Consider the following 20,465-nt stretch of genomic DNA (forward strand, 5'->3'; position numbering starts at 1 on the left):
ATTATTCCATTTTTTTTTTGACATCCATTAGGGCATCTGCAGCGGCGTATTAATCGACCGTCCTTCATAATAAAACGATTTAATTTAAATCAAAATGTGATATTTATGGAAGGAACGTTCCTTCGTAGGGGACTTTGTTTACTCCGTCCGTCCTTACACGTGGCAGGCTGTGAGAGCATTTTGTTTTTTTGGTAGGGGATACGAAAAAATCAAAGGATCGAGATCATTTTTTTTCTGCGACTCTCTCTCTCTTCTCTCTATCTCTCTCAACGGCGACTCGTTTTGCCGGCGAAAGGAACCGTTAATTTCGTCAGACGATAACCTGAAATCTCTTTCCGACGCTGGCGTTACTCTCCTCAAGGTCTCTCTCTCTTTGAAAATACTCTGAAATCTCAAAGTTTTGACCTTTTTTTTTTTTATTCGTTTGATTTGGATTTCGTATTAAATGGGGTTTAGGGTTCATTAGAGGATGAAAGAAGCTTTGAAGAAGCAGTGAGGAAGATGTGGTGATCTCTGCAATTCCATCAAAACGTGTTCTTGATCAGCAACTCCTCCTCAAAGTCATCAAACAAGCTGGTTCCATCAAGGTCTCTTCTTCGTGTCTTTAGTCATATGAATCACACTTTTATTAGCATTGTTTCATCTTTGTATAAGCAATGAAATTGATTCTTGAATGTGCATTGGACATTGTGGTTATGTTTTCTTGCAGAGGTTTATACCTGCTGAATATGGAGCAAATCCTGATAAAACACAAGTCTCAGATCTTGATCACGGTTTCTATTCTAAGAAATCTCAGATCAATTTTTGGAGATGGAAACGGTAAAGGTTTGTGCTTTTTTTACTCAAATATATACAATCTTTGTGAGGTCTGAAACTGAGTGTCTTTGTGTGTTTTTTGTGTATAGCTGTATTCGTGAATGACGTTGATGTTGCCGCGTTTACTATCAAAACGATAGATGATCCTCGAACACTGAATAAAACCTTGTACCTTAGACCACCTGAGAACATATGTTCCATGAATGATCTTGTTCAGCTTTGGGAGGGCAAGATTGAGAAGAGCTTGTGAAAACTTTTGTTACAGAGAATCAACTTCTCAAGACGATCAAAGGTGCCATCATCATAACATCATCAGCACATTTACTACTTACATCTGCCTTCGATTTGCAAAACTTTTTTAATTTAGCTTTCTGTTTTACCCTGATGTCAAATACATGACCGTGAGCGAGTTTCTTGATACTCTTCTCTAGGATTATAACCAAATAGCAAAGGCAATCACATTTTGTCTCATAGTATTTCAGAGATCTCTTTACAATTCTGTAACATCTCTGTTTCTTGAGGAACCCATCTCTCTAGTTTTATTTTTACACAATTGATCTGTACTTGGAAATAGTGTAAGACAATTGCTTTTGATGATTTAAAGATCCAAATTTATCAGTGACATGGTATCAAGATCATAGTTCAAGCCTCCATGTTTTGAATTCTCAACACATGAAAATCCCAAATTATAGAAAGAACAACAATGAATTTATAAGTAACTTTGTAATTTTCTTATGTTTTTAATGTCAATGTTATATGTTTTATTTAAATTAAAACTTTAATATGTTTTTACTTATTTATTTAAATAATTAATTTTTTAAATTAAAAATATTTTTTTTCCAGGGAACCAACTGTGAAGGACACTAATGCTTATACCAAACTTAAGAAACTCTCAAAATAAGAATAAAATAATTGAAGGACCAAATATTGTCCTTCACCGATGCAAATGCTCTTACACCAATATATGGTTGGTTCCTGTGTTGTATAAAAACAACATGGACTTTATGAAGTTCTTTGTAAAGTAATAAACTGTTTTCTGCAACAAATGAAGTGTGTTATGGTCTAGAGGTTGGATAATTTGAATATGTCTGCTTAAATCCTCAAACATCAACAGAAAATATACAATTTGGAATTAAATTATTGTTCTACTAAAGAGAATAAATAAATCAAAAGCACAATGGCCCGTTTTTCTCTGGCGAGATAAATATTGATAGAAGTTTCCTCTTCCTCATTCAGCCCAGTAGCATTAGACTCCTAATAACAAAAACACAAATATAAAGTACACCAGTAGTACCACGAACCTCGTTATTGGTGTATCATTAGTTAGTCATGTGAGCACAATTGTAGATGATGTGAAGATAACATGAACATGTATGTTATTAAATCTCTAACCTGCTTCGGTAGCTTTCTCAGTTAATGGCACGTAGTCAACAAAATCCATATAAAAAAAAAAAATTCATTCCATAACGATTCTCGGTGTCTAATCAATATCAGAGCTGCTTCATGATACCAAAGACATATTCAGATAAATGATCTGAACTACTGTTGCTTACAAAAAATTCAGATTCAAACTTTCACAAATGAGTATTTACATCAAATCTAGAAAAATTGATAACAAAAGGATTAGTAATTTACGGATGTAAGATGAGTTTACCAAGGGAGATCCAATTAAGAAATCAAGGCTAGTCTCGTGGTTCTTCCTCTATCCAAGCCAACTGTACCAAAACACGATAAATTAGTCACATAATGAATTGAAGAATTTCAAATGTCATAAGCATCAGACAACAAAGTCATACCAGAGCTACAAACGCAATAATGCCCTACCAGCCACCGGATTAAACAGCTGCAGTTGAGAAACAAAAGAAACCCAGAATCATTAAAAAAAAAAAACAAAGAAAAACCTAGCAGATATAATTAAAAGGGAAAATTATAAATAAAGGATCTTTTTCCAAAAATTTGGCCATCTACACTTTTTTTTGAAAAGTTTGGTTATATAGGGTTTTGGATATAAAAATAGCCAATTATACCCTTAGTTATATTTTCAGATAAAATTTGTTGTTTTTTTTGTCTCCTGAAATTTTAAAATCAGTAAAAATCGAAATAAGGAAAATTGAGAAAATAAGTCTAGTGGGCCTAATTTTTCGTAATGGGTCTTGAGAAAATAATGAAATTGTGACTTTGTCTCGACAAATTAAGAAAACAAAAGGGATCGAGAAATTGAGAAAAAACCCTTCAAAATATTCACCCTTTTTTACCATTGAATCTTCCAACTTTAAACAGCAGCATCACCAAGATTAGCATCAGTACGCTTTTCTAATATATCATTAGTCAGCTTAGGTGAATTCCTTGAAATAATACCTACTGATTTTCCCACATCAACTTCCACATTACAACCATCGCTACTATCAGCTGAGAACTTATTCAGATCGAACTGGACTTTACTCCTATCACCATCAACTACTCTTTTGAATGTAACAAACAACCGAATCATGTTTATCTTTTTCAGATATGCAAGAAAATTTTTCATACCTCTATCATTTGTAAATACAACAGGAGGACAATCAACTTTAACCTCTGTGAGTAGATAACTGAATTCCACATCAAACATATTTTGCTCTATTTCATAGTCTTCTGAAACCATAACCTTCAACTCTTCAAGAGATGTAGTGGGTTGCAAAGTCAGTAATCTAGCACGTTTTTCTTCATCATCAATAAATCTCCACTCCTTCTTGGCATCCAAAGTCCATACACCACAAGTAACATAGATTTGCATCATAAACAGGTAAGTGAAAGCTTTTGTGGAAGGTGGAAGAGATGGTGACCGATCACGTTAAGGTATAATGTCGATTTTTTTTAATTTGTTTATCTTCTAAATAATTTAGAATACGCATTCTAAAATGTATTAGAACAAATCTAAACAATAATTACGAAATCTTAACCATAAATTAAGAATATTTAAAAAATATTTAAAAATATTCACTTTCCTTATTTAATTTATTTTCTTTCTATTTTTAGGGTATTCTAAGGTTTACCGATTACAAATTCTAAAAATTTCTATGATATATCTTCTACTTGTTTTAGTATATAGGGTAAAACGTAGAAAACGAATTCTGAATTGATGTAGAATGAAGAAAAACGTAGAATGCATATTCTTAATTTTGTAGAACATACAAAATTCAGGTTCTGAAATTTTTAGAACAAATTTTCCATCTAAACTTTGTAGAACATTTACAAACTGTAGAATGAACAATCTAAATGTTTCAGAAAGAGAAAAAATCGTAGAAAGTCTATTCTAAACAATTTAGACCATAAATCAGCAATTTACAAACTGATTTTTAACACCCAAAACATTTTTTTTTCAAATTTTTTTTTTCACAGTTGTATACTAACATGGGTTTTCTGTTTGTTTATTGGTTCAAACTCCTAAAAATTTCACTATTTCTATTAGTAGGGGTATTTTCGTCACAATTGATAATCTTCAAAAAAAAGTGTAGATGGCCAAATTTTTAGAAAAAGATCCTTTATTTATAATTTTCCCTAATGAAAATTACCTCATGGAGAGTGGTCTCATGATGAGTCTTTTTGCATTTATAGAGTCGTAGATTGTTATGGTTAGGTTTGCTTGTCTTCCTAAAAATCTTGGTGAGCAAGTTTAAAGTAGAGAAAATATAGCAATTACGATACAATGAATCAAGTATATTAGGCATATTCTCTAATTTGTTACAACGTAATATTGGCAATAAAAATGAAGTTATTGCGATTAAGTATTTAGGTAAGAAATATGCTGGTTTAGATTGTGTGTAGTACTTAGTTTCCAGTTAGCGTTTTTTTTAGAGTATAGCTTTCAAAATTTTAGAATAATGTAGATTTTATAGATTTACTATCATTAAATCGTCATCTAAATAAAGAAGATACAAAATCTAAAAATTTCCAGTTATAATTTTTTTTTGTCTTCAACAGAAGGACCATTTATATAATTATTTATAACTTAAAGGGTAGGACCCAAAATGTACTTCAAAAATGTATATATAGATTTAAATTATAGTTGTGCACCATGAATATCTTTAACAGAAAATGTTTTATTAAGTGTGATAGTCGATGAAAATATACACATATATTACAATATAAAGATAAATTAATTATTTGTAAAAAGTTATACACATACACTAAAAACATAAGAACAAAAACAAATACAATAACTGACTGTACAAGATATTTATTTATAAAATAATATACATCATTTTTTTAACAATATTACATATTCTACGTCTGTCTTTGAGAGAGACTGGATTTAAACCCGGATTTGGTGAAAGGCAATAAAGGTGAGTACCAATTGCTCACTTGCTGCTTCTCAATACATATATATATATATATATATATTTGTCTTGCTTTAATTTCTACATGAAATATTCATGAAAAGTTTACTTATAACATTTCGTATTAAACTCTCTAATAGAGTTACTAATCCTCTTGCTTCTCTCAAAAGAAGAGCATGTAGTGGACCATAATTCTAGACTTAATAACATTATTTTGTTAAGTATTAGAGATTGTGTAACACCTGCGAACCGGAATCCCGGTTTAGGGTGTGCATCGATCGATGCAGTGGTAGCATCGATCGATGCTGGTTCAATTATCTGCATTTTGACTTAAGTCAAACGCTGCGTTTTGGTCAGAAGAGAAAGGGAAAACCCTTAGGGTCGTGTCTTTTGTCTCATTAGACGGGTGTGGCCGTTTTTGAGATAAAAGAGAAGGGAGAAAGAGTTCTTGAGGGTTCTTGGTGATTTCTTGAGATTTGAGGCGTTTTTTGGTGAGATCTGTAGCTGGGGTCGTTGTAGGAGCTTCCTAGAGGCTTGTTTTTGATTGTTTGAGGCTTAGTTCTTCTGTGTCAAAGGTAAGTGCATGACCATGGCTTATCTAAGCTAGAGGATTCTTTAATCTGCTTGTTGTGTGATGTTAGGCTTGTTAGATCGTTGCTAGGGACGTTAGGAAGCTTTCTTGTGGCTTGGGATCGAGTTTTTTGGTTGTAGGAACAAAGATCCGGCGAGAAGCTTCGGGGAAATCACGGTGCTCGACGTTGCGTCAATCGATGCATATCTTGCATCGGTCGATGCAAGTGCGAGGACGGCGCGTAAAACTCTAGGGTTTTCGTGTTACGTCGAGCATGCGTCGGTCGATGCAGACTGGGTATCGGTCGATGCAGCTTCTGTGTCGATCGATGCTTCCCCATTTGGCATCTGTCGATGCATGTGTGGCGTCGGTCGATGCTAAGTCCTGGTTTGTTATTCGTTGTTGTTGATTATTGTGTGATGATTATTGATACTCTATTGCTTGTGTGTATAGCCCAGTAGATGGGAGGATTGCCTTACTGAGTGTTTATAAAATTCTCATGCATTGCAATATGTGTTTGTGGTGCAGGTAAAGGCAAAGTGTGATCATGGAATCCAGGCAATGAAGAGGAGGATGTTCTAGGGACTCGGTTTGATGTTGTCTGGCATTGCTAGGTTGCTAGAGTTGGGTCATCAGAACATTGTTAGGTTGCTGGTTCTTTGATTCTTGATGTTTGGATATTGTTTATGTTGGAGTTATGGTTATATTTTATTATTGGATTATTATTGGATATTGGATGGTTATTTTCCGCTGTTGAATGTGTTGTGGTTAGGTGGCTAGTGGATATGGGACCAATAGTTGTAGTTTATTTTACTATATTATATTTATTATTTATTTATTAAAAAAAAGTCGGTCGTTTCATTTTGGTATCAGAGCCCTTACGGTTCTAGGTTTGGGTTCACTAGGTTTCTGTTGTAGATGTTTGGGATTTGCATGCTTGATTGATTATGTGAGTTAGTCAATTGTGTGTGGCATGGAGTCCTAGAACATCCTGTTCGAGCCGAGTGTGTGATTCCACGGTGAGTTTATGTTTCTGTGTTATAATAGAAATTGTTTGCTTAGCCTTCTGTTCATGGTAGTGAAGATGGTTAGAGAGGATGCTGTGGCTGGTCAAGGTCGTGGACGCGGACGTGGTCGCGGACGTGTTCGTGGTAGGGGCAGAGCCCCAGTGGTTAGTGAGACCGAGGACCAGAGCGTGACAACTGAGGGTGTTGGCGAGTCGCAGGGTGTTCCGGGGATTCCGTGAGTGTGGCAGGAGGGGGCGGTGTTGATGCTCCAGTGGCCGGTGATGCTAGGGTCCCAGGTGTGGGGGTCCCAGCGGGTGGAGTCGCTGGTGTTGACGTTGCGGCTTTCCTAGCACAGTTGTTAGAGCGGTTACCACCAGTGGTACCGGCTCAGGCTCAGGTAGTGCCACCAGTGGTGGCGGAGGAGCGGCAGCCAGTGGCTGCGGATGCGGGGGTCTATGCTCGTTATCTCAGCCTGTTGACAGAGTTGGGTCGGTTGCGTACTGAGCAGTTTTCGGGAGGTGTAGATCCTACCGCTGGGGATGCGTGGAGGACGAGGGTGGAACGTAACTTCCATACTCTGAGATGTCCTGAGGAGTTCTGGGTGGACATAGGGGTCTACTTTTTGAGTGGTGATGCTGAGTTGTGGTGGAGATCTGTGGCTGCTAGGAGGGTGCAGCGGGAAATGACTTGGGCTGACTTCGTTTTGGAGTTCAACCGCAAGTATTTTCCTAGGGAGGCATTGGATCGTTTGGAGGTGCAGTTCCTTCAGTTGTCTCAGGGGACACGGTCAGTGCGGGAGCTGGACTTGGAGTTCAGTCGACTTCTTTGTTATGGAGGTCGGGCTATGGAGTATGAGGAGGCTCAGGTCAGGAGGTTTATGAGGGCTCTATGGGATGATTTGAGAGTTCACTGTAGAGGGAGGTATTATGCTACGCGTGCAGAGCTGGTTGAGACTGCAGCAGAGATTGAGGAGGATATCCGGGCAAAGTCAGTGGCGGTAGCTCCAGCAGTTCAGCCTAGTAAGGCTCAGTAGCTAGGGTGGTTCTAGCAGGGGCGGTAGGCATGCTCAGAGAACCAAGAGGAAGTGGGAGGCTACGCAGAAGCCGAGTGGTGCGGGTTGCTTCGGTTGTGGGAGCAGGGATCACAGGGTTGCCAGTTGTCCCAAGAGGAGTGTTCCGACGGCAGGACCTCGGGTATGTTATCATTGTAGGGAGACAGGGCACATCAGGCCTTTTTGTCCCAAGTTGCAGCCGGCAGCAGTGGCAGCGTTGCAGCAGGTGCAGCCTGGAGGTCAGCAGGTGGCACGGATTGAGCAGGCGCCACGGGTTTACACGACAGCTGAGACTGGTGGAACCAGTGCCGGGGCGATCACAGGTATATTTTCTGGTACTTTGACTTTGTGAATTTTAGTAGGTTCAGATTGTATATGTTTCCTGTGATAAAGTGTTAGGTTCTCAACACATGAGGTTTGTGTAGGGACCTTGTTGGTGGGCGGGTTTAAGTCCCACGTTATGTTTGATTCTGGAGCTTCACCATAGTTTCATTACTCCGGAGTGTGCAGAGTGTGCGGGGATCAGCGGGGATCCTGGAGAGCGTGCAGGAGTTGTCAGGGTTGCGGGAGGTGAGTTCCTGAGAGTGATTGGACGGGCTAGAGGAATTGATATTCAGATCGCAGAAGAGTCATGGCCAGCAGATTTGCTTATCAGTCCAGTGGAGCTGTATGATGTTATTCTCGGGATGGATTGGTTGCATCGGCATAGGGTGCATTTGGATTGCCACCGGAGGAGAGTGGAGTTTGAGCGTGCAGGAGGGAAGTTGGTTTTTCAGGGTATTTGACCAACTTCGGGGAGTCTCGTGATCTCAGCCATTCAGGCTGGGAAGATAATCGAGAAGGGCCGTGAGGCTTATTTGGTTACTATATCTATGCCAGAGTTAGTGGGGAAGTCTACGGTTAGCGGTATTCCAGTAGTGGAAGAGTTTGAGGATGTGTTTCAGTCTTTGCAGGGATTACCACCATCTCGGTCGGATCCTTTTACAATTGAACTGAAACCGGGGACGACACCGTTATCCAAGGCGCCTTACAGAATGGCTCCAGCAGAGATGGCAGAGCTGAAGAAGCAGCTAGAGGATTTGTTGAGTAAGGGATTCATCCGTCCTAGTGTATCACCGTGGGGAGCGCCGGTGTTGTTTGTGAAGAAGAAGGATGGGAGTTTCAGGTTGTGTATTGATTATCGGGGTTTGAACCGGGTCACTGTGAAGAACAAGTATCCTCTTCCTAGGATCGATGAGTTGTTGGATCATTGAGGGGTGCTACTTGGTTCTCTAAGGTAGACCTGGCGTCGGGTTATCATCAGATACCGATAGATGAGGCAGATGTGAGGAAGACTGCTTTCAGGACGAGGTATGGGCAGTATGAGTTTGTAGTGATGCCCTTCGGATTGACTAACGCGCCAGAAGCGTTTATGAGATTGATGAACAGTGTGTTTCAGGAGTTTCTGGATGTATCTGTCATCATTTTCATCGACGATATCCTGGTTTATTCTAAGAGTCCTGAAGAGCATGCAGTGCATTTGAGGGCAGTTATGGAGAAGCTGCGGGAGCAGAAGTTGTTTGCTAAGTTGAGCAAGTGCAGTTTTTGGCAGCGTGAGATGGGCTTTCTGGGTCATATTGTTTCTGCTGAGGGGGTTTCTGTAGATCCAGAGAAGATTCAGGCTATTAGGGATTGGCCTAGACCGCAGAATGCCACAGAGATCAGAAGTTTCCTTGGTTTGGCAGGTTACTACAGGAGATTTGTTCAGGGGTTTGCAAGCAGAGCACGTCCTATGACTAAGTTGACGGGGAAGGATGTTCCTTTTGTCTGGTCAGAAGAGTGTGAGGAAGGCTTTGCAAGCCTGAAGGAGATGTTGACTACTGCGCCAGTGTTGGCTTTGCCTAAGCAGGGAGAACCCTATGTGGTTTATACAGATGCATCTAGAGTTGGTTTGGGGTGTGTTCTGATGCAGCATGGGAATGTGATTGCCTATGCTTCGCGGCAGTTGCGGGTGCATGAAGGCAACTATCCTACTCATGACTTGGAGATGGGTGCTGTAGTTTTTGCCCTGAAGATTTGGAGATCTTATCTTTATGGTGCAAAGGTACAGGTGTTTACAGATCATAAGAGCCTGAAGTATATATTCACTCAGCCTGAGTTGAATTTGAGACAGAGGCGGTAGATGGAGCTTGTGGCGGATTATGATTTGGAGATAGCCTATCATCCTGGTAAGGCTAACACGGTTGCAGATGCTCTGAGTCGGAAGAGGGTAGCTTTGGCTCAGGAGCATGAGATGGAGTCTCTGGTAGGGGAGATCAGTGCTTTGAGCTTATGTGCGGTTTCACAGGAACCGTTGGGTTTGGAAGCAGTAGATAGAGCAGATCTTCTGAGTAGGGTGCGGTTGGCTCAGGAGAAGGATTTGGGGCTGGTGAATGCCTCTAAGGATGTGGATTCAGAGTATCAGGTCTCAGATAATGGTACTATCTTGGTGCACGGTCGGGTTTGTGTGCCCAAGGATGAGGAGTTGAGGCAGGAGATTCTGAGAGAGGCTCATGCGAGCAAGTTGTCTATTCATCCAGGAGCGACTAAGATGTACCGTGATCTCAAGAGGTACTATCATTGGGTCGGGATGAAGAAGGATGTAGCTAGTTGGGTTTCGAGGTGTTATGTGTGTCAGCTAGTGAAGGCTGAGCATCAGGTTCCTGGCGGGTTACTGAAGAGTTTACCCATTCCTGAGTGGAAGTGGGATATGATCACCATGGATTTTGTGGTAGGATTGCTAGTGTCACGGACCTTTGATGCTATCTGGGTCATTGTGGACCGGTTGACTAAGTCAGTACATTTTCTTGCCATTAAGAAGACTGATGGTGCAGCGGTCTTGGCTAAGAAGTATGTGAGAGAGATAGTCAGATTGCATGGGGTGCCAGCGAGCATTGTGTCTGACAGAGATTCTAAGTTCACTTCGGTGTTCTGGAAGGCATTTCAGGCAGAGATGGGCACTAAGGTGCATATGAGTACAGCTTATCATCCCCAGACAGATGGACAGTCTGAGAGGACGATCCAGACGCTGGAGGATTTGCTGAGGATGTGTCTGTTGGATTGGGTGGCCATTGGGCAGATCACCTGAACCTGGTAGAGTTTGCTTACAACAACAGTTATCAGGGGAGTATTAAGATGGCTCCTTATGAGGCTTTGTATGGGAGGCCATGTCGTACACCATCATGCTGGACTCAGGTGGGGGAGACGAGCATGTTTGGTGCTAGTTTTGTTCAGGAGACCTCAGAGAAGATTCGGGTTCTCAAGCTGAACATGAAAGAGGCTCAGGATAGGCAGAGGAGTTATGCTGATAGGAGGAGGAGAGATCTTGAGTTTCAGGTAGGAGACAGAGTGTACCTCAATATGGCCATGTTGCAGGGTCCGAACAGGTCATTGTCAGAGACTAAGTTGAGTCCGAGGTATATGGGTCCATTCAGAGTGTTTGAGCGGGTTGGACCAGTGGCATATAGATTGGAGTTACCTGAGGTTATGCATGCATTCCATAAGGTTTTCCATGTGTCTATGTTGCGGAAGTGTCTCCGTGAGGGTGAGCAGGTGTTGGCTAAGATTCCTGAGGATCTTCAGCCTAACATGACTGTGGAGGCGAGACCAGTGAGGGTTCTCGAGAGGAGGATCAAGGAACTTCGGAAGAAGAAGATTCCTTTGATGAGAGTCCTGTGGGACTATGATGGTGTTGAGGAGCAGACTTGGTAGCCTGAGGCAAAGACGAAGGCAAGGTTCAAGAAGTGGTATGAGAAGCAAGCTGCGATTTGAGCTTGTTTAGCCTGGTCCCATCTGTAATCCGTGGCTGGAGCGGGAATGGAGTATTCCAGCCCATCTCTCTTGTTACTCGGTCACTTGGGGTGGTTGGTTGTGCGACTCAGTAACAAGATGAGGTGGTGTTCGGGGTACAAGGTTTCCGTGAGGCGGGGTTTGAAGAAAAGTTTCCTGGATTAGGAGTTTCCAAAAGTGGAAAGTGCTAAATATGGAAAGTTTTATGGGAGTTAGAATTTGTCCATTTTAGCGGTGGGAAGCCTTGGAGGGGCTTTTGTGGCCTTTGTGGCGGACTTTCGAGTCAGAGTGCCTGTGTGTGGCGGTCTTGTTAGACATTGTGTTGCCTTTGTGGCGGGCTTTTAGCCAATTGTGTGGCCTTTGTGGCGGGCTTTTCACCATTTGTTGGCCTTTGTGGCGGGCTGTTTAGCCAGAGTGTCTTTGTGACGGTCCTTCGGGATAGATGGTCTTTGTGACGGTCCTTCGGGACAGATGGTCTTTGTGACGGTCCTTCGGGACAGATGGTCTTTGTGATGGTCCTTCGGGACAGATGGTCTTTGTGACGGTCCTTTGGGACAGATGGTCTTTGTGACGGTCCTTCGGGACAGATGGTCTTTGTGACGGTCCTTCGGGACAGATGGTCTTTGTGACGGTCCTTCGGGACAGATGGTCTTTGTGACGGTCCTTCGGGACAGATGGTCTTTGTGACGGTCCTTTGGGACGAGTGGCCTTGGTGGCGGTCCTTTTTAGGACATTTGTTTGGCCTTGGTGGCGGTCCTCGTGAGGACATTTTGTTGGCCTTTGTGGCGGCCCTTGTGGCGTGTATATGATCCTTGTGTGGTCATGGGGTATCCCGGTGAGGGGATATGTGGTTGGTAGGACATTGAGATGTTTTACGCGAGCCACGGAAAGGAAACCTGGATAGGGATAGGACTCAGACGTGTTCAGAATTGTTTGCTCGCGACTCTTGGGGGACTTAGGTTCTCCTAGTACTGCTATATTCAGAGACTTTGTGGCTCGGGAGTATGGTTGGTATATCGACTTCGGATGACGATCCGGGGGCGCGCTGTAGGGTGGCAACCCGAGAGACGAGTTTGGACTTCTCCTTATGTATTATGGTATGCGGGTCTTGGCCCGATGAGGAGCCAATAAAAACTCAAGGTTTAGGCCAATGAGTAAAGGAAAGTCCAAAAGTCGAGAGCAAATGACGCCTGGAGCGTGAGTCTATCGCCTAGAGGTGACCTTCTGTAGATCAGTCGGAGGAGTGCGGGCCGTGGAGACGGTTGCACGGGAGTCCTTAGCTGATGGTTATTCAGGATTCGGGGACGAATCCAGTTTGGTGGGGGAGAATTGTAACACCCGCGAATCGGAATCCCGGTTTAGGTGTGCATCGATCGTTGCAGTGGTAGCATCGGTCGATGCTGGTTCAATTCTCTGCGTTTTGACTTAAGTCAAACGCTGCGTTTTGGTCAGAAGAGAAAGGGAAAACCCTTAGGGTCGTGTCTTTTGTCTCATTAGACGGGTGTGGCCGTTTTTGAGATAAAAGAGAAGGGAGAAAGAGTTCTTGAGGGTTCTTGGTGATTTCTTGAGATTTGAGGTTCTTGGTGAGATATGTAGCTGGGATCGTTGTAGGAGCTTCCTAGAGGCTTGTTCTTGATTGTTTGAGGCTTAGTTCTTCTGTGGCAAAGGTAAGTGCATGACCATGGCTTATCTAAGCTAGAGGATTCTTTAATCTGCTTGTTGTGTGATGTTAGGCTTGTTAGATCGTTGCTAGGGACGTTAGGAAGCTTTCTTGTGGCTTGGGATCGAGTTTTGTGGTTGTAGGAACGAAGATCCAGCGAGAAGCTTTGGGGAAATCACGGTGCTCGACGTTGCGTCGATCGATGCATATCTTGCATCGGTCGATGCAAGTGCGAGGATGGCGCGTAAAACTCTAGGGTTTTCGTGTTACGTCGAGCATGCGTCGGTCGATGAAGACTGGGTATCGGTCGATGCAAGTTACACTTGCATCGGTCGATGCAGCTTCTGTGTCGATCGATGCTTCCCCATTTGGCATCGGTCGATGCATATGTGGCGTCAGTCGATGCTAAGTCCTGGTTTGTTATTCGTTGTTGTTGATTGTTGTGTGATGATTATTGATACTCTATTGCTTGTGTGTATAGCCCAGTAGATGGGAGGATTGCCTTACTGAGTGTTTATAAAATACTCATGCATTTCAATATGTGTTTGTGGTGCAGGCAAAGGCAAAGTGTGATCGTGGAATCCAGGCAATGAAGAGAAGGATGTTCTAGGACTTGGTTTGATGTTGTCTGGCATCGCTAGGTTGCTAGAGTTGGGTCATTAGAACATTGTTAGGTTGCTGGTTATTTGATTCTTGATGTTTGGATTGATACAATTAAGAATGATGCTGGTCAAGACGTCTTCAATCGGTTTTATGTTTGTTTCGATGCCCTTAGAAGAACTTGGAAACAGACTTGCCGGCCAATAATAGGAGTTGATGGCGCCTTCTTAAAGGCAAAGATCAAGGGACAGTTGCTTGCTGCATTAGGCAGAGATGCAGACAATGGCATCTATCCAATAGCCTGGTGTGTTGTTCAAGTTGAGAACAAAGACAATTGGTTATGGTTTGTGAAGAGATTGAAGACTGACCTGGATCTAAACGAGGGAGATGGTTACATTTTAGTGTCTGATCGACAAAAGGTATGTATCTAACTAATTTATTATATTGGTTAATAAATGTGAATGCTCTCGTTTTTAATATGTTTGGTTTTTGGTTCTCAATTAGGGGTTGATAAAAGCTGTGGAGTTGGAGTTACCACAAATAGAGCATAGAATGTGTGTTAGACACATCTATGGGAACTTGAAGAAGACTCATCCTTCCAAGAAGCAAATCAAGCCACTCCTCTGGCATATGGCTTGGAGCTATAATGCAAAACAGTTCGGTGAGAGACTGGAACAGATACACGCTTATGACACTGGTGTGTATGATGATGTTATGAAGTCGAAACCAAAGAGCTGGTGTCGTGCCTTCTATAAGTTGGGGGGTTATTGCGAAGATGTTGACAACAACTTCACAGAATCTTTCAACAAGACCATCGACAAAGCAAGGGAGAAACCGTTTGTGGCAATGTTGGAGACAGTTAGAAGACTGTCTATGGTTCGGATTGCCAAGCGTTCAGCTCTCTCTCATTCTCACAAAGGTAATTAACTTTATTCAAAATTTAATGCAATTTTCTACGATTGTCTATGATTTTATTCAAAGACTGTCTATGATTTCTACATATTTAATGCAATGTTCTTGGTTTTTGATGTTTCAGGTTTATGTACTCCATATGTGGCAAGGTTTCTTGCTAAAGAGCATGACAAAGCTTCGGAATGCCAGGTGCATCCTTCTACTAATGGGTGCTTTGAAGTCACACTGGATGGAGACAAACACAGAGTTAGTTTACAAAATATGACTTGTACCTGCAAAAAATATCAAATATGTGGTATTCCATGTGAGCATGCCTATGGAGTGATTCTGAAGAGGACGTTAAGTGCTGATGACTATGTCTGCCAGTGGTTTCGAACTGCTATGTGGAGGCTTAACTACACAAATGGCATTACTCCACAAAGGGGTGCTCGTCATTGGCCTTCGACTTTAGGTGAGAATGTTCATGTTCCACCTGAGCCACCACAACCTGGGAGAAAGAAGATAACCAAGGCAGACAAGAAGAGGAAGCCAGGTGTAAATGAGTCTCCTGTCAAGAAGAAACCAAAACATAAAAAAAGGATAATGCACTGTGGAATTTGTGGTTCTGATCAGCATAACCGTAGGTACCACCAGAAGAAGAATCAAACACAGGTTGTTAATCGGTTTTTTCTCATTTTATTTCTCAAGATGAGTCTCTTGTTCTCATTTTTTGAAATTTGCGGTTTTTCAGGCTTCTCAGGGTGGTGGAGGAGAAGTTGTTCAAGGTGGTGGACTTTCTCAAGATGGTGGTGGACTTTCTCAATCTGGTGGAGGAGAAGTTGTTCAGGGTGGTGGAGGACTATCTCAAGGTGGTGGAGGACTTTCACAAGCCTGAATATTGAAGATTATGGTAGTAGGGGTCTGTTTTTTGGTTTAAGAGACTAGTTGGATCTGTATTTTGGTCGAATAGACTAGTAGGGTTATGTTTTTGGTCTGTGATCATGTTGAGAACATGATTTCAAAACGTTATCATTCTGCTTGTTTTCAGAACATGTGTTCATCATGTTCTGCCTTTTATGAAATGTGGAATGTCTTATCTTATTAAATGCAATAGCAACACCAACAGGAGTTCACACTCAACACCAAAACAAACAAGAGCATAAAGCAGAGCATACAACCGAACAACAATAGATTACAACCGAACAATAGTTTACAATAGCTCATCATACAAGCTTAAACAGAGCAAACAAGATCATAAAACCGAAAACACATACAATTATACTCTTATTCATCCTACATTGCAATTCAGCTTTTGCTTCCAACAAAACTTCTTCAACCCTCTCACAAAGCTCTTTTTCGAACTCCATTTGCATCTTCTCAAATTTCAGCTTCTGTTCTTGCAATGTCTCTATTGTACGCTCTTTCATCTCTTCTTTTACTCTCTCAAATTGAACACCCAATGTTGCTACCTCGTCCAACAATGCCTCATCGACCCACTTAAAGATGTGGTTATCGTTCACAAGCTAACATTATATCATAGAATACAATGAAAATTGATGAGAAGGATTAGGCTCGGATTTGGATTAGGTCGATGTCTACATCAAACAAAGCATAACATAGTACCTTCTTTGCTGCTGCTTCTCGACATCGAAAGTATCTCCGAGAAGGATTAGGCTCGGATTTGGAATTCTTTGCCACGATGTGTTCCCCACACCAGCATCTCTTAGGCACGCCAACGACGAATCCTCTTTGTCGAACATTTGATGAACCACTCGAACCTCCAGAAACGGTACTCATGGTTGCAAAGATCGATTTAAGAATTTTATGCTTTTAGGGTTTGAGGATTTGGGGATTTTAATGGAGTTATAGATGTGTTATAGATGTATCGTCTCGGGTCGGATTATTAACATCAGTCAGGTTTTATTTTTGGTTTTCTATTTGGTATGAACGGTATCGTATCGGTTCACTCTTTAAACCGATAACATCCCGATATATGGGTATATAGATTGAGAAGAATTTCATGAGAGCCATCTGGGACGGGGGTAAAGATCGGGCTCCATCTGGTACGATATCATAGTTCTCATGGGGAACCAGGACGTTTTCCCATATTGTTTATGTTGGAGTTATGGTTATATTTTATTATTGGATTATCTAATATAATAAAGTAGGGTTACACCCTTTAAGAATACTCTATCTATCTGCCACGTGTCCCATCTAAATTCTCAGTTTTTTTATTCCCGAACTCATCCTGTTTCTAATGGGCTTTTTTCCGACGCTATCTTCCTTTTGTTTCTGGGCTGAACATGTACGGGCCACAACAAATTTATCGCATTCCCAAACCGAAACCGACGGGATCTCCGACTTCAATGTTCCCCTTCCTCGTCTTTTTCTCTTCTCCACTCCTCCCCCCTTATATGTTCAACTCTGGCAGTTCCCGAATTAGCCGTCTCAAAGTGAAGCTCGTTGGATAGAGATCCGTCTTCTCCTCTTCCTTGCCTATTGTCATTTCCTGCCCTTGAAGCAAGGTAACTCTTCTTCCCTTCTTGACTAAGGTGTTTTCATTTAATCGATTTGTTTGATGAATCTAATTGGATGTGACTTGAATTTTTAGGTTTCGATTGCTATAAATTGCAATTATATATACTCTTAAAACAGAGGAATCACAACAAAAAAAATGAATCATCGCCGAAAAAGAATCCTATAACTAACTCCACCGTTGTCTTTGTCATCGTTTCCTCCGTATGTTTTTCTTCCGGCTGCGTCTCTGGCTTGGGGGTAAACTGAGGAACAATGGCGACTCATCAGTTACCACCAAAAACGGTAGTGGAGATGCTTAGAGACAACAACATACAGAAGGTGAAGCTGTTCGATGCTGACACGAACACGATGGGAGCTCTCGCTGGCTCCGGCGTCGAAGTTATGGTGGCGATCCCTAATGATCTTCTCAAAGCCATGGGAAACTTTCAAAGAGCTAAAGATTGGGTCCATCGAAACTCTCTCGATTCAACTTTAACAACGGCGTTAAGATCAAGTAAGATTAAAAATTATTTGCTCTTTTGTGATTACTCGAATTATTATAGTAAGAAATATTAATATGTTAACATTCAGACTCTTATTCAAATCCAATTGGATGTGACTTGAATTTTTAGGTTTTGATTGCTATAAATTGCAATTGTATATACGCTTTGATCCACATTGAGAACGAGATGTGGAATTCAGAGAACCTTCTAATGTCCAGAGACAATGGTGCCCTTTTTCCCCTTTCTCTGTGTTGCATTGCATTGTGGATTTATTTACTGGCTTGGTTATGATAGTGGCTTTGTTATTTAGTAACAAAGAAAGATAATATATTTTCCGTGAAACTTGAGATGCTTACTTCTTCCACAGCTTTGGCCAAATGTTATAACGAGAACAGTTTTTAAAGAAAGGCTAAATGAAGGCTGAAGAGAGGAAAGATACCGAGAGGGCCCAGCTTAAAACCACCGATAATGATCATCTGGTATGAACTTCTTCTCTTCACTCTTTGTTTTAATGGAGACTCTATTTGTTTGTTTATATAGCTTTGACGGACAGCATAGGTGGGAGAGAAAAGACAACATGTTTGCTTTACACAACACCCAAAACCAACAGACAACATGCATCACAAGAAAAAATGTATCCTTTCAAACAATAATGTATTTATACTCAAAATAAGTAGACAACATAATTATATTCATTAATAATGAAACACAGACCCCAACCAAATAATCAACTAAACCGGGGACCTAAGCAACAGGATAGGAAACGATGTCAAACAGTGCAAGACAAAGGTAAATGAAGATCAACAAAGGCAGGGAATAAAAAACTCCACAAAAGTATCCTTAACATGGGGCACAGCCAAAGTATCCTTATACTCAATTTATTTTCATATTCACACATCACTTTCACATTTATTTCCGTTTCCATATTGACACTTCACTTTATATAATCTATACATATACCAGTGTATTGTTTTCCTTGTGGGGGTACACTCCAACTAGATATGCCACTAGATGGAGGATACATTACTACATAATCGTTTGCCATTACTTGAGCTCCAAATTGAGAAAGAGATGAGAATGCAGAGAAATCCAGCCTCAACTAAACTGTCTTCCCAAGGTTTATTATATGATTTCTCCAACTATAAATTCATTACGCAATAGATGTAACTCTATTTTGTACGCAAGTCATTAATGTGTAAACCACAACGAAGGTATTTTCCGGCATATTATAGTGGATTTTGAGAGGTCAATCTCTCTTCAGACGTAGCGGTAGACACGGTGAACTGGGTTAACAAAGTTATTTGTTTTTCAAAAGTACTAACTAATCATAAATTGGAAATAAGGAAAAGAAAGGGCCAAAATAGCCATATGACTTAAAGTACACCAAAATATAGTCCTAACATATATTGCATAAGTATTTGAAACAAACAATTAAAGCAATCCAATAAAGGTGAAATTAAAAAAAAAAAAATCAAACACTTTCAGAAAATTTCCCAAAAAAAAACAATCTCTAATATTACATATTTAAAATACTATGTGTAAATATTTAAATTTTTAAGATTAAATAAATCAAATACAATTAGAGAATTTGTTAGAGATGCCTTTTTGAGATATCATTTTTCAAAAATATCTTTTTTTTTTAACATTTTCATTGTTGCCCTCTTTTACATAAATACAATATGTTAAATTAATTTTTAGAATATTTTTTAAGGTTTGGATTCTCATTTTTACATTTAGGATGTAGTTTTTAGAGGTTAGGGTTTAATATTTAGGGTTTAGGATTTAGGGTTTAGAATTTGGTCATTTTATATATTAAAAAGGTATATTTTTGAAAATAGACACCAAAAAAAAGTATTTTTAAAAAGTGACATAGAAAAAAGAATATTTTTGAAAATCCCCCATACAATTAATACAAAATATAAAATAAATAACTATAATATTATATATGTAATACTACTAATATTAATTTAATCCACGCAACGCGTGGGATTTTTCCTAGTTATTGGATATTGGATGGTTATTTTCCGCTGTTGAATATGTTGTGGTTAGGTGGCTAGTGGATATGGGACCACTAGTTGTAGTTTATTTTACTATATTATATTTATTATTTATTTATTAAAAAAAAAAGGTCGGTCGTTTCAGATTGAAAGACCAATATATTGTTTACTTGATTAGTTTGAAATACATCTTACAAAAAAGTACTCCACATATCCTAGGTATTTACTCATTTTCTTAGGATGAATGTTTGTTTTTATTTGTTGCATTTTCTGATTTGCATATAAGGTATATTCCAAGTATGGTTTTTTTTTAACAGTGATTTGTGATCATTACCTATATAAGGAGGAGCTGTTAAAATTTTTGCCTATACATGTTGCTGTATTCGGAAATTTAATATTGATAATAATAGTTCATAAGTTTTATGAGCTGTGATTAGAAAACTAACACTAATAATGGTAATTGTAATACAAATTGATTTTAGTCTATAATTTCATTACAATAATAAAATAAAAATAACTAGAAACAAATAATAACAAAAACCTAAAAACAAAGTATTACCAATGAAAATTGTCAATATTAATAATGATTTTTAATTACAAACACCATACAAAAATATCCTCAAAATAATTAAAATAAAACAACAGAAAAACAATGTCGCAGCGTAGCGTGGACACGATCCTAGTAGTAACTAAAACCAAAAAAAAAACTAGACATTCATACATATTTCT

The 20,465-nt window shown here is 40.1% G+C and overlaps 3 protein-coding genes and 1 long non-coding RNA gene across 10 annotated transcripts; 3 read left to right on the forward strand and 1 right to left on the reverse strand.

Annotated features, from left to right (window-relative positions):
* The first annotated feature begins 105 nt into the window (after positions 1 to 105).
* LOC104772658 (uncharacterized) lies at positions 106 to 1,434 on the forward strand. Of its 2 annotated transcripts, none has more exons than XR_015592175.1 (4): positions 106 to 361; positions 457 to 587; positions 710 to 819; positions 906 to 1,434. It is a non-coding gene; the product is annotated as an uncharacterized LOC104772658 (long non-coding RNA). The 2 variants fall into 2 exon arrangements; XR_015592174.1 differs by having other exon boundaries at positions 137 to 361; positions 710 to 825.
* Positions 1,435 to 3,630: 2,196 nt separating this feature from the next.
* Positions 3,631 to 15,825, forward strand: LOC104772659 (uncharacterized). The gene is made up of 5 exons (XM_087503930.1): positions 3,631 to 3,651; positions 13,948 to 14,247; positions 14,333 to 14,747; positions 14,865 to 15,391; positions 15,471 to 15,825. Exons 1-5 carry the CDS (start codon positions 3,631 to 3,633, stop codon positions 15,612 to 15,614), a joined length of 1,407 nt encoding a protein of 468 aa, XP_087360056.1. The 3' UTR covers positions 15,615 to 15,825.
* A 68-nt stretch (positions 15,826 to 15,893) lies between these two features.
* Positions 15,894 to 16,819, reverse strand: LOC104771248 (uncharacterized protein At4g04775-like). The gene is made up of 2 exons (XM_010495745.3): positions 16,343 to 16,819; positions 15,894 to 16,242 (listed from the first exon to the last, which is right to left on the reverse strand). Exons 1-2 carry the CDS (start codon positions 16,514 to 16,516, stop codon positions 15,943 to 15,945), a joined length of 474 nt encoding a protein of 157 aa, XP_010494047.1. The 5' UTR covers positions 16,517 to 16,819; the 3' UTR covers positions 15,894 to 15,942.
* A 171-nt stretch (positions 16,820 to 16,990) lies between these two features.
* Positions 16,991 to 19,001, forward strand: LOC104771249 (glucan endo-1,3-beta-glucosidase 8-like). Of its 6 annotated transcripts, none has more exons than XR_015592081.1 (6): positions 16,991 to 17,244; positions 17,331 to 17,750; positions 17,869 to 17,965; positions 18,107 to 18,218; positions 18,293 to 18,373; positions 18,452 to 19,001. XR_015592081.1 is itself a non-coding variant. In XM_087503389.1 (4 exons), exons 2-3 carry the CDS (start codon positions 17,510 to 17,512, stop codon positions 17,916 to 17,918), a joined length of 291 nt encoding a protein of 96 aa, XP_087359515.1. In that variant the 5' UTR covers positions 16,991 to 17,244; positions 17,331 to 17,509; the 3' UTR covers positions 17,919 to 17,965; positions 18,107 to 19,001. The 6 variants fall into 6 exon arrangements, 1 of the variants encoding a protein (XP_087359515.1); XR_015592080.1 differs by having other exon boundaries at positions 18,298 to 18,373; XR_015592079.1 differs by having other exon boundaries at positions 18,107 to 18,373.
* The last annotated feature ends 1,464 nt before the right edge of the window (positions 19,002 to 20,465 follow it).

This window comes from Camelina sativa, chromosome 20 (assembly GCF_030686135.1).
Source record: "Camelina sativa cultivar CO46 ecotype springtype chromosome 20, ASM3068613v1".
Taxonomy (NCBI): domain Eukaryota; kingdom Viridiplantae; phylum Streptophyta; class Magnoliopsida; order Brassicales; family Brassicaceae; genus Camelina; species Camelina sativa.